Raw genomic sequence first — 13,252 nt, 5'->3', positions numbered from 1 at the left:
TATACACCATGGGAAAGAAGCAAGGAACACCTGCCTATGTCCTGGGCGTAGGCATGACCAAGTTCATCAAGCCACGCGGCAAGGTCGACTACCATGAGCTAGGTTACGAGGCCGGCATCAAAGCCATGCTCGACGCCCAGATCAACTATGACGACGTTGACCAAGGTGTCGCATGCTATGTATATGGTGACAGCACCTGCGGCCAGCGTGTCTTCTACCAATTTGGTCAGACGAGCATCCCCATTTACAACGTCAACAATAACTGTTCGACTGGTTCGACTGGCCTCGCCATGGCCCGCACTATGGTTTCCCACGGTGCTGCCGACTGTGTACTGGTTGTCGGCTTTGAGAAGATGAACCCCGGTAGCTTGCAATCCATGTACAACGATCGCGAGAACCCAACAGGGCTGTTTGGAACGATGATGGCCGAGACGCGCGGTGTGACCAATGCGCCCGGTGCGGCACAAATGTTCGGAAATGCGGGTGTTGAATACAAGGAAAAGTACGCGACCTGTCGACGTGATATCAACCCATGACAAGAGGGAACACCATGCTGACATATGGGACCCAGATATGGTGCTAAGAACGAGGACTTCGCCGAAATCGCCCGCGTTAACCACGAGCACTCTAAGCGCAACCCCTACTCACAATTCCAAACTGAATACACCCTCGAGCAGATCATGAAGGCGCCCATGATTCACGAGCCCCTGACCAAGCTGCAGTGCTGCCCGACCTCGGATGGTGGTGCCGCCGCCGTTATTGTCTCGCAGGACTTCCTCGATGCGCGTCCCCACCTGAAGGAAAATGCCATTCTCATTGCCGGCCAGTGCCTTGCCACTGATACCGACACCCTGTACAGCAAGAGCTCCATTGACCTGATGGGTTTCGGCATGTCGCGTCAGGCATGTCGCACTGCCGTGGCCGAAGCCGGCGTTAATGTCAAGGATATCAAGGTCTGCGAGCTGCACGATTGCTTCTCGGCCAATGAGATGATCACTATCGATGCGCTGGAACTGTGCGAACCCGGTCAGGCCCATGAAATGGTTCGCCGTGGCGACATCACGTACGGCGGAAAAATGGTCATCAACCCATCTGGCGGTCTCATCTCCAAGGGTCACCCACTTGGTGCTACGGGTATTGCTCAATGTGCTGAGCTAGTCTGGCACCTGCGCGGCTGGGCGAACAACCGTCTGATCGACGGTACTTCCGCGGCACTGCAGCACAACCTTGGTCTGGGTGGTGCCGTTGTCGTGACCGTATACAAGCGTACTGATGGTAAGGTCGCCGCCGCTGTGCCGTCGGACGTTGTTGGCAAGATCAACGGTCTAGGCTATAACCCAGCTGTGGAGGCCAAGGGTTTCACTGCCGAGCAGGCCAGGTCCGTCGTGAGCAAGAATCACAGCTCTAAGTATGCCCTAGGCGATACCGAAGAGCGGGTTCTTGCCCGATTCTAAAGCGACAGGAAAATATTATCTAGCCCTCCCAGTCTGTATATAACCCCATCGACCAAGATCAACATAATACGATATCCGCTTTATTTATTAAAATGCACTCCAATCTACCCCCAGTCTGTTCCCGGTATATGCCAATCTATATGCCCAAAATGTTCAAGATCCAATTTACAAACAAATTTCACAATCGCACAGAAAAGCTTGCATCATGAATGCGTCTTTTCCCAATCCTCGGGTAGTTTGAAGTTCTTAGGCATAGAATATTGCCCTTTACAGCTCCCTGGACCCCGGCACTTCAAATCACACTTGCCATACAATCGACAATAACACTCGGAAGCACTGGGACAAGCATCGCGATTCAACTGGTCAAGATCAATGGCCCCATCATCCCCATAGTTCGCGAAAAGAATATGCCAAAGGTACGAAAGGATTCGACCAGCCACAAGGTCATCACCAGGTGCAGCCCTAGAGCCACGCTGAACATTCCGTGCAACCCCATCGTCACTCCCATCAAGTAGCCACTGCCGAAGCGCAATATACTCATCCCGGCTATGCTGCCAGACCCGCTCGCGGGAAACAACAAACTGGGCACAGCACTGCGCGCGCACGGCGTCATTCCGACCAAGATAGAGATGGAAGGCACTGCGAATCTCATTGACACGTGCGTCGGCATCCCCGCCAAATATATGGCCAAGCGCCTTTGGCAGTGCTAAATCCGATGCCGCGCGTGGATTCCACGGCGATACAGCACTTGACAGCCTTGTCTCAAGACTGCCCTGCGGCGGCACGGAAGAAGGACACGTTCCGGCACTCCAGTCGCAGCGTAGATTGCTATACCCAGCTGGCTGCAGCGCGGCGCGGACATTCAGGTTGCGGAGGAGCGCAGCGTTGTCGTAGTCCGGGATGTCGTTGTGCCAAGCCCAGCGGCTGCCATGCACAAAAACAGCGCCGGCGGATGGTATGTCCGCGTAGTTGTCGATTAGGAAGGTTAGATAGGCCATTGCTTCATGTCCACGATTTGCGGGAACTTGAAGCAGTTTGGATGTTTTGTCTGCTGGCGCGTCCACATGGTACATGCATACATGGTACTGTGTGCGGAGGGGTTCTAGCCAGGATGGGTCACCGTCGGTGGAGACATGGGAGACTATCAAGGCTGGCTTGGTTGTTTCTGCTAGGCCTGGGCAGATTCCGCGGGCTTCCGGGATGATGGATGAGGTTGTTTTGTAGCGAATTTTTGTCCAGGCAAAAAGTTTGTCTTTGGTTGATTGCGGGCGATTTAGGTATAAGATCAGAAAGAGAATGCAAAGAAAGAAAATTAGTTGGATCAATGATCTTTGTACTTTTCGGCCCATTCTGTATATTTATGAAATTATATGTGTTTCTCCTTTCCTTTTCCATTTTGCTATTTCAGATATTTCGGAAGATGGCGGGAATGCTGATGCCTTAGGTGTGAACCCCCTATTTGCAGGATCTGCGGGATCTGCAGATGGAGCCTGGATGTGACTAACGTATGGAGCTGAACTTACGTGGTTCATTATAATTTAGTCACAATATGGGTCAAACTGGAGTCAGAAGCTATTGGTCTCTGCAAAAATTTTTAGTGCGGATACATCTTTAGGCCCGGTTCATCCAAGGGCGATCACTAAGACGAACATAGCTCGATCCTCTAGCGGCATAGTAGGCGTATATAGCAGTAAATGGCGGTGCGACCTCGAACGGGCTCATCTACAGTCATAACAAGTTAGGATAGAATCTGTGGTCTCAAGTTGAGAATGGTAACACTTAGTATGATTTCACTTCTTTCCCGAAATTTACAAGATAAAGAATTCCAATCCTAGGGAATTGTAATACGCACATTATATGGTAAGGCTTACTCGGCCATAGGGTGTTCTTTGGTAGTATCTGTCTCTTGCGATCCCTTCTCATGTACATGCAGTCTACTTCGAGCAGTTTTAATGAAGATGTCGGGTGAAATATATATGATACCCCCCGCGAAGCAAGCCAAAACGAAAGACAGAAACACAAACACATTGCGTATCGCAGAAGATAACATCAACCAGAGTAGTAGATCCATCAGAAGGTAAAAGCCCTCATATCGTGGAGTTTCTGAACCTAGTTGTCTCCACTTGTTTGAACGTGCTCGTGTTAATCGCGATTCGAGCTATAAATCCGAATAACGGTGATACCGGTCAGTGGTCCAGTGTCTGATCCGCTTCCCATAGTAAAGAAAAGCCATCGTGCCCGGGATTAGGATGATTGACATGAGAATTCCTATTGTAAGAAACACATTTTCGATGCCCACCGCAGCTGTCCAGGGTGTAACTGCAAAAACAAAAATTGTTGCAAAAAGATTCCTAAGGAAGGTCACTCCAGCAAGGGAATCCGCCACGATCTAAGAGAAACTTATACTTAGTTCTCCATCCACCTGGGCATGATATATCGATTACTAAGTGTTACTCACATTGGTATAGGCATCGGTCAAATAAGTCAAAGAAGTACTGCTGATAGGTCCCATTGCAAGACCATAAAGTGCGTAACCAATGGCAACAAAGTGCCACGGGTGGGTATTTCCGAGGCTGTATCCAAAGAGTAATGTTCCAGCTGGAACTAATGGGGAAAACGCAAGCAAAATCCAGAGCCGCATTTCGGGTTCGAATATTCCTCCATTTCTCTTCGCTAATCTTACCACCAGCCTATCACTCACAGGTGCAACAATCATGCTTCCGATTGTTGTCCCAATAAAGGGAGCCAAGGACATAAGACCGACTTGCGATGCGGTAAAGTTATAGGGTGGTTCAGGCATAGTTGAAGCCACCACGGTTATCATAACTTGCCACAAGGCTGTCAACATTCCATATAGCACTGCAACGTAGAGTGTTGCGGGAAAGGTGAAAGTCACAATAAGGGGTTGGTAGATGTGACGGAGAAAAAACTGGAGCGATCCTGGAGATGATGACCACAGAGAAAGTCGCTGAAAGTAAGTCTTTCGGGATATAGAGAAGTCGATGTCTGGTGTGTTTAATTCAAATACCCTCTCACCAACTTCTGCATCGAGGGCCTTCTCAAACGCTGCTTCCTTCAAATTGTCTCGAGACCTAGCAAGGTCCTCTCGTTGGAGACGATTGACTGGAGCCATTCCATCGATGCAGCCAAGGAATTTAGTCTCCTCATAGAAAAAGAGAAACAACACAAAGCTGATTCCAAAAAGAATTGTCATCCACCACCATACCCACCGCCAACCCTGTGAAGTTGTAACGTAACCTGCGGCCAGAGGTCCTAGTGCTGACCCAATAACCATAATCCAGATATAAATGGTATTCATCATGCCTCTCTGATGCACAAAGAAGATGTCAGCCACTGTCATCTGGACAATCACTTCCGCTAGGGCTCCGAGAAGACATGAAAACGCATTCACAAGCATCAAGTCAGCTACTGTTTGGATTTTGGCAAACCAAATTGCCACCCCAAACTGTGCCAGTGTACTCATCACGTAGACTGGACGCCGACCGAATTTCAGCACTGTGGGAATAAATATCAACGCTCCAATACACAATGCTGCTGAGCCAACTGCGTAGCTGTCTTGCAGGATTTCATAGCTAAATCCCAGCTCAATGTTCATTAGTGCCCATGTGGGGGTAGAAGCTCCAATACTATCATCCAAGGAATTCAGTGACTCTCCTTATTTCAAGGGCCGAGACAGGTCAATGCAGAATGGCAAAGGGCTCTTACAAGGCAAATACGAGCAAAGAATATAGCAACACAAGCCCAAAGTTAAGATACTTCTCCCAAAGCTTCCAATTCTATATGCCGCATGAGCTGCGATTGAGCATCCATGGATATATTCACATCAATTCACTCACTAATGGATCATTTGGGTTCCTTGTTGGCTTAGGTTGCAAGATTATCACTCCCGAAGCATTCCTGTGAAGATCTAGTTTAACAATCCCAGCTGTCAGTATCCAAGTTTGAATTTATAATTAAGATTTGACAACATTTACCCTCTAGCGGAACAGTTCCTGGTGGCGCCCCTGGTCCTCTGTTCTGACTATCATCAGGAGACATATTGACTGCAAATGATCAGGCCAGTCGACAAATGTAGAGTTAGTAGTAATTTTGAAAAAGCGGGCACTGATCTTCCTATGAGATTATAACATTGTCTCTTTATTAAAGCTACGCTTAAAGTTTTTTCGACGTTTGATAAGGAATGAAGCTGGACCCTGACTGGATGCGCGAAGACTGCCTCAGATAACAGCCTGGAAGACCTAATTGCCGACAAAGCTACCAGATCAGCAGACATGTGATAGGCACTTTGAGGTATGTAATTTGTGGGGTAACAGAAGATTACTAGCTTGGTAGAAAGCTTCGGGTGGTCCGATTCCTCTTTGTAGTCTGATTGCGGGCTGGCCGTACAAGACTTGAATAGATTGCTAAACGCGGAAGTGTGTGGTCAACCCCCTCAATAGTCGAAAGTGATATGCCTTTCAAGCTGACCGAGTAGACTGATGTTCCCTTGATTTTAAACGAGAGTCCTTGAGGCTAGGTGATGTGGTTTGGTTTGAGAACCTTCGATCCTATACTGGCTTGCTCCCACACGTTTAGGAAGATGGTTGTGCTTTTTCATCAGAGTATGCATTAGCTCCGCGCTGACAGTTCGAAATTCAGCCAACGCCATTGTGTCAGAGTAAATATATATTATTGTCTAGAGTACAATATGGCCACGGGAACGTGGAGCAGCTACTTACTGACTATCGCACAACCTATACCAACGAAGCACAGTCGGAGAGTATCACATCATCCTATTAGAATCAAACGACCACAGGTGCTCTGACCTCATCCTACCGTGGTCCTATCAAAGGGAGTTTTATAATCATTTCCGATTTCCCGGCGTTACTGTGTCGGGCCTGCCGACAACAGCCTGATCGGGCTTAGAAGAAAGCGTAGTCAGTTTCTTCCACTGGGAACTAACCAGTCAAAACAATTAGAAATTAAAAACTTGAGGATAAATTCACTGATGCTGCTTGGTATAGTCTCAAGATAATTCATTCCCGAGCCCATAGCTGCCCAAACCACACGATGGCACGTACAATCGTCTTTCAGAACGGCAGAGTTTTCAGCCCAAGCCAAGCATCAAATGAGACTGAGTTCCTGGAAGGCTTCATTGTTTCTGGAGAAATCATAACGCATGTCGGATATGAGAGTGACGATGTCATGCAGACAGCAAAGCGAGAAGGTGCGGAGGTAATCGACCTGCAGAATCGTGTGGTTGTGCCTGGGTTCATCGATGGCCACACGCATTTTCTTCTTTTCGGACTAGCTCTCCAGAAACTTGACTTAAGTGATTGCAAAAGCTTTGAGGCTATTGAAAGCGCCATCACCAACTACGCCAAAGCAAACTCGGAGTTGCCACGAGTTCTTTGCCGGGGCTGGCATCAGCCTTCGACCAACGGGAAAGCCCTTGCAGATATGATCAATCATATTGATTCTCGTCCAATCTTCATCGAAGCTCTTGATCTCCATTCTACTTGGTGCAATACCGCCGCATTGAATGAATTGGGGGTTGGTTCGATGACCGATCCAGCGGGGGGCACAATTTATCGGGATGAAAGTGGAAACCCTTCAGGTCTCTTGGATGAGGCTGCGCAGACCGGAATTGTTTGGCCGCATCTGATGAGTGTCTGCACATTGGAAGAACGAGTAATGGCTTTAGAGAATGCTTTGACAACCTACCTTGAATCGGGCTATACGGGACTAATCGACATGGCCATGGATACTGATTCTTGGGAGGCCTTGAGGTTGCTGCGACTAAAAAAAGATGTTCCAATCCATGTGGCAGCCCACTGGTATATTCCATTCACCGAGGATCCATCAGAGCTATCCGAGCACATAGAAGAAGCCATTGCAAAACATCGGGAATTCCATCCGTCGGTCACACCAGAGTTCTGTGTGATTGGGATTAAGATGATTTCCGATGGTGTCGTGGATGGCTGTACAGCAGCTTTGAGTCATCCATACAGCCAAAATGAGGGCAATGTTGCTGTCAATCCGATTTGGCCGGCGGAGGCTATGAACAAAGTGGTGAAAAGAGCTGTCGATGCGGGTCTGCAAGTTGCAATCCATGCAGTTGGTGATGTTGCCATCACACAAGCTATCGATAGCATTGCCGCCGCCAATAGCCCGTATGGTCGACATAGGATTGAGCATCTCGAGCTAGCATCGGTGGAGGATGCAAAGCGACTGGGCCAGCTAGGAATCACCGCGTCCATCCAGCCCGTTCACTCCGATCCGGCTCTCACTAAAGCATATCCCAAGATTTTGAAGCCTCATCTATGGGAGCGAGCATTTCCATATCGAGAGTACATTGATGGAAACGCCTGCGTTGCCATTGGGACCGACTCACCGACAGCAAGACATCTACCCTTTCCCAACTTGTACAATGCTACGGTCCGAAAATCGGCGATCGAGCCAGAGTCCGACCAGATCATCAACCCTCGCAATGGGCTTACCCTGCTCCAGGCACTTACTGCAGCGACCTCAGGAGCAGCTTACTCACGTTTTGCTGAGGGGTGGGTAGGAAGTATTGCGCCGAACCATAGGGCGGACTTTGTTGTGTTAGATACCGAATGGACCCCGGAGACGTTGCTCAAAGCGACCATTCATCAGAGCTGGGCTAATGGAAAGAAAGTCTTTGAGACTTGAGCCACGTCATGGCGCAGACCGGAGATGCAAGATACATTCTCAATCTGAGACACACGTAATCTCCCTATTTCAATTCATACCCAGTCAGATACTTCAGTTGAGAAGCACTACTCAGCATGTTCCGACAGGTCCTACCCATACTGGGCAGCAAGAGACCCGATAATCCGACAGGAAATATCATGTCTATTATACCTTGCTCTTCCAAGTTCTATATAGACAAATTTCCCGCTGGATCCTTATCAGTTAGATGACTACGGGTTCTAACTGAGGAGGTTTTGATAGTACAATCTGTCAGATGCTGTCTGATTCTGTTAGTTGTGGTGTACCCATGCTAGAATATAACGTAGAGTAGTCACCATATGGTAGTCCCTTGGTGTATAGTTACTAAGTAATCGAAGTTAATCATCATCGCTCTAGTTTGAACTTGATAATTTTCAGCTTCAGGGTCCCGTTTTCTGTGCAATGTCTATTTCCGGTATTCCAACAACTGGCCTAGAAATATGAGCCACCATTTGACACCCGAATATCTGCTCCGTAGTGACCGCCATGATCCATCTCATTTCCCCTGGAGTCCCATGTGTTCTTACATCCACATCGTGATGCATAATTCCCTCTGTAATGAATAGGCAGGGCCAGAGGGCCAGAGGGCCAGCGTTTTGTCCATGTAATTGAGTCAAACAAATGCCTTCCCTCGTAAAATTGCATGAAGAGACAAGAGTCACATGGCGCCACCATCTCTTTAAGTGAACAGTCGGCATCATATTTCACCATGATAAGTCATATTGGGCTCTATATCCTTTACAGCGAGGACCTCCTTATATCGCTGAGATACCTCCGCGATCATGCCTTGAATCTTCTTCGCCTCAGAAAACTTCAGCCCAAAGATCTCGAAAAGCTGCGTTGAAAGGTCCAGGTCAGCGATAGCTCGCGTGTTTCTCAAGACGGCACTGAGATCATCAGGTTGAGCCGTTATTGCATAGATTAACGACAAGGTAGCTGTAAAAAGGGCGAGAAAATTCAACCAGTTGTATGCAAATCGTTGTTGTTGATGCATGCTGAAAGCTTGGCGGAGTGACATTGACGCTGCCATCTCCAACATTTTGATCCGCTTCAAATCCGAAACGGGACATAATGGGGATGGTCTGTATATCATGGCAAGATGGGTATAGTAGTTGAAGTCATACCAGGTTGTGTTGAGATGTGGTACGTTGTCGTTGACGTCGGGGAGCGGGAATGGCATGCTCCGGCGCCAATTGAGAAGTTCTTGGTGTAATGAAGCTATGATTGCCTCACGTTCTTGTGAAGTCATATTTGTATCTTTGGCGTTTCTGTACACCTTGCGCGAAATTTTGCCTGCAATCTTACGCAGTGATAAAATGTGCAGCGGAACAGCCATAAGAGAGGGCTGAAGTGGGCTCTGGGGGCTTATACGGTCGGCGTGTATAAACTCCTCATCGGCATTTTCAAAGGGCTGTGCTCATTTAGTCACACATCTTCCAAGTGAGCATTCTACTGTCGATTCCTGCAAGAGCCTGACTCACTGTTACATCTATATCGTCGTCATGAAGTGCGAAAGGTCGTCCCAAAGTAATGGAAACAACACTGCGTATTGCTGTTAGCCCAGTAGATCAGGTATGAGAGAGCTTATAATAAGAGCCTACCGATCCATCATATAAATTGAAAAAAGATGCGTTTGCGTCTTTGTTGCACATCGAGAGGAAATTTACGATATGACGAGGCTGCATGGAGCCCCATGCCCAAGGCCAGGCGGGCAGCTGTACCAACAAGAAACCAGGTGTCTGCTTCCGTCAGTGCTTGAAATACCAGTCTAATGTCTGTTACTTACTAGGACCAAGTTGGTTGAAAAAGGAAAAGGAGACCTGAAGCATTATAGCCTCCAAGGCAGACTAGTATCTCGTGAGCTGTGCTATCATAATTAGGAAGCAGTTGGCAGGCTTCTCACCATTTCATCACCGCCCAACGCTTGCTCAGAATACTGCATAGCGTTGTTATAAAAGAGCATTGATTCCGATTCCTCAGTCAGGGTAACGGAAGAGTAAGCAGTGGAACCGATCGCCAGGACCATCCAGATTCTGAAGACGTGCACGGGTGCTTGTGTCGCCAGGCTTTGAGGATCTTGACAGATTCTTTCAAGAGTGTCCATGACCTCGGACCGCTTCAATATTGGGTAGAGGGTATGGGAGTGAGCAAAATAGAAATCGACTAGTCGGCGCACATATGCCTCATCGCTTGGCCATGCCAGAGAATCAAGGGCTGTGCCGGACCCGGCCAAGTCGGCAAAGAAGAGATCACCAAATAGAAGCGGATGAGTGGAGATGGACTCACTCAAGTTCTGGAAGAAAGAGTCGTTGAAAGGGTCTGAAGGTGAGCTGAAATTTACGAGGTCGATTCCCGTATTGGTTTCTTGGGGGTTATTGAATACAAAATCCGCCTTGTCGGGTGTCAAACGACGTAGGATCTTCTGTGTCAAGTTTGCGAAGGAGAGTCCTGTGGTCGAACCCAAGTGTCGCTCGGCAGTAGCCTCCAGGGAGAGGGCTGTCAATTGCTGTCCAAATGTTGAGGTCTGGTCTGGTGCGGGCCATGGCCTCGCAAGAGGGCCTTGTACTGGACCTTCGACGTTGTCGGCAATGGTGCCTGCATTTTCTACATTGCCTCCGGAAACGCCTTGAGGGCTGCATGGTGGATCTACCATTGCTGATTCTTGTATCTCAAAGTTCTCATAGAGGTTATTGTTGTTGACGATTAGCGTGGCTTGTGTATCTTGGGGGTGTGTTTCGTTCTTTAGCATCCGCAGCTCTCCCCAGACGGCGAAGCTTTTCTTCCAGGCCCTGAACATACCTGTGAGCACGTAAGCAGCCTGCTTCAAAACACCCGTAGAGCTGCGCATTTCAATATCTTGTGGTTACTCACAATATGGGGTATGAAGCTGTTTGGAGATCATCTTCTTCGAAACTACATCTTATCCGCGCCGAGACACAATTCTTGCAAGACGGCAATGATCTGTCACACCTCTTCTTTCTCTTGTGACAACGCGAGCACGAAGCTCGCGCCCTTGCAGAAGTCGAGGCCGATGTTCTCGAAATAGCCGAAGCTGAGCCGTTGTCAGGCGGCATTGCGGAAGAGATCAGTCGCGATATGTGTTGAAGCAAAGAGTGTCAAGTCATTCTACTATCTTTCGGGTATCACTCACCCTATCCCTTATCTCCAATTTCCCCGCATTCTATTCTGACCAATCCCATCTGTAAGATCGCGGGTATCATAGAAGGGCTGATTGGCAGTGATTGCTCAACGGCTACCGGCGACACTATGTTACGTAACGCGCGCTAACGTAATTCACTACCGAGTGGCCACTACCACCGAGTGGCCACCCCAAAACCTACATATTAAATTTAAATGCATATAACACCACCAAAACGCCATTAAATTAAATATAGTAAAATCATCTATCTACCTATACACCTATTAATTGTATGCCCTATTTTTCCACACCCACTACACCTTGGTGGAGCCCGTGTACGTGGCTGTAAAGCCGGCGAGTCGCTCATTTGCGGCGGGGGTATAGGTGCTTCCACTGCTTCCACCATCCCAGTAATCAATTGAGAAGCTTCTTGAACCGAGAGGCCTCCTTCGGCAGGTATCTGCCTTCGGGATCGAGTACGCTTTTGTTTCTGCTTCTCATTTTCGGCGCGTAATTCCTGGTTTTCTTTGGCGAGTAAGATAGCACCTTGCATTGTGAGGCGGAAGCCTTTTACAAGCTGGTTTAATACACGATCTGATGGACTTGGTGGGCTACGAGACCTTGTACGAAGTAAAGCTTTGATTGACGAAGCCTGTCGACGTAATTCTTTCTCTGTAAAGGGTGTTTTTGGGGTAAAATTCCGGCTTGAATCACTGCCCTGGCTAGGGGGGGGTTGGGGTTCGAAGCCGAATATCAAGCTTTGAAATCACTCGGTCGGGCATAAATAGTACTAAACCGGCTGCTCCGAAGCTATTTCTGATAGTCTCTGATTTAAAAGCTTCAATTCGTGCAAGGGGGTACGCTTCGAGGAAGTCAAGTTTATCGATATGATTTATCCCAACCCGTATTTTTGATTCAACCAGCCGACTATATATACGTTTTAGAACCGCAAAACAGCCAATATCGAGAGGCTGTAAAAGGTAAGAGGAGTGCGGAGGCATATAGATTGGTATAATCTGATTTTTTTCACAGATTTAGTCGAATTTTGGGGTTAAATGGCTTCTATGACCATCGAGTACTAGGAGCCGATATCTCCCCTTTATACGCGAAGAAGTTATTGGAATAAAGAGCTTTTCAAGCCAACGAAGTCCAATTTCATCAGAAGTCCAACCGTTAGGACTAACTTCAAATCTCCAGTCACTTAGAAGGCTATTGAACCAAGATTCAATATAGACTTTACCTTTAAAAATCATATATAGAGGAAGCGCCCACCCCGAAGCATTTGTACACTTAATAGCTATTACCCACTCGCGATTTCCAGGTTGTAAAAGTGAGCGCCGACCATAGTATTCACTCTGTGTAATAACTCTTGCAGTTACTATCAATCCTATCGCAAAACCAGTCTCATTAAAGTTATAGATATCGTCGGGATCGATTCTATATTGAATGATTGATTTTTGTACCAGATTAAACCATTCTCCAATGATTTTTGGGTCCTCGTATTTCGCACGTTCGTAATTATAGCGTCTCGAGAACCGGGAGGATAGGTTAGGGTGCCGTTTCACAAATTTTGTAACCCAATTTTGGCCGACCGAAATAACTGGGGTGGTTCCGCGCTTTTCGAGTAAAAGATTCGCCATTTCTCGTACAGAAGAAGGCCGGGGTGCAGATCCACGTAAATCCATAGAAATAATCCATTTTTGAAGAGACTCCTCTTCAGTTTCAGTCAATTTCGAGCAATTGGCGCGTGAAGTTACGCGGTGTTGTATTCCACTAATTCGGCGGCGGAGAGTTGTACGTGGGACATTGAAAGTGCTTGCAGCAAGAGCAATAGAGCCGATATCTTCATTTTTAATAGCCTGGATAGCTAATAAGATTCTACCCTCTTGCTCTATTGATTTTTTTG

At 47.7% G+C, this 13,252-nt stretch overlaps 5 protein-coding genes across 5 annotated transcripts; 2 read left to right on the top strand and 3 right to left on the bottom strand.

The window, feature by feature from the left end:
* Nucleotides 1–8: 8 nt before the first annotated feature.
* On the top strand, nucleotides 9–1,454 carry N7500_010824 (putative sterol carrier protein; the record flags this gene model as incomplete). Its single annotated transcript, XM_056681962.1, has 2 exons — nucleotides 9–502; nucleotides 572–1,454. The coding sequence occupies 2 exons, from the start codon at nucleotides 9–11 to the stop codon at nucleotides 1,452–1,454; spliced, it is 1,377 nt and encodes a 458-aa protein (XP_056527371.1).
* Nucleotides 1,455–1,657: 203 nt separating this feature from the next.
* N7500_010823 (DUF3431 domain-containing protein) lies at nucleotides 1,658–2,803 on the bottom strand (the record flags this gene model as incomplete). Its single annotated transcript, XM_056681961.1, has 1 exon — nucleotides 1,658–2,803. The coding sequence occupies one exon, from the start codon at nucleotides 2,801–2,803 to the stop codon at nucleotides 1,658–1,660; it is 1,146 nt and encodes a 381-aa protein (XP_056527370.1).
* Nucleotides 2,804–3,612: 809 nt separating this feature from the next.
* Nucleotides 3,613–5,513, bottom strand: N7500_010822 (major facilitator superfamily domain-containing protein; the record flags this gene model as incomplete). The annotated part of the gene is made up of 5 exons (XM_056681960.1): nucleotides 3,613–3,843; nucleotides 3,913–5,101; nucleotides 5,181–5,251; nucleotides 5,312–5,400; nucleotides 5,450–5,513. 5 exons carry the CDS (start codon nucleotides 5,511–5,513, stop codon nucleotides 3,613–3,615), a joined length of 1,644 nt encoding a protein of 547 aa, XP_056527369.1.
* Nucleotides 5,514–6,524: 1,011 nt separating this feature from the next.
* On the top strand, nucleotides 6,525–8,147 carry N7500_010821 (amidohydrolase; the record flags this gene model as incomplete). The annotated part of the gene is made up of 1 exon (XM_056681959.1): nucleotides 6,525–8,147. The coding sequence occupies one exon, from the start codon at nucleotides 6,525–6,527 to the stop codon at nucleotides 8,145–8,147; it is 1,623 nt and encodes a 540-aa protein (XP_056527368.1).
* Nucleotides 8,148–8,904: 757 nt separating this feature from the next.
* On the bottom strand, nucleotides 8,905–11,055 carry N7500_010820 (fungal specific transcription factor domain-containing protein; the record flags this gene model as incomplete). Its single annotated transcript, XM_056681958.1, has 5 exons — nucleotides 8,905–9,618; nucleotides 9,689–9,759; nucleotides 9,994–10,054; nucleotides 10,111–11,006; nucleotides 11,040–11,055. The coding sequence occupies 5 exons, from the start codon at nucleotides 11,053–11,055 to the stop codon at nucleotides 8,905–8,907; spliced, it is 1,758 nt and encodes a 585-aa protein (XP_056527367.1).
* Nucleotides 11,056–13,252: the final 2,197 nt, after the last annotated feature.

The sequence above is a fragment of the Penicillium coprophilum genome (genome assembly GCF_028826855.1).
Source record: "Penicillium coprophilum strain IBT 35676 chromosome Unknown utg000007l_segment0_segment0, whole genome shotgun sequence".
Lineage (NCBI taxonomy): Eukaryota > Fungi > Ascomycota > Eurotiomycetes > Eurotiales > Aspergillaceae > Penicillium > Penicillium coprophilum.
This window is presented reverse-complemented; position numbering and strand designations above follow the sequence as displayed.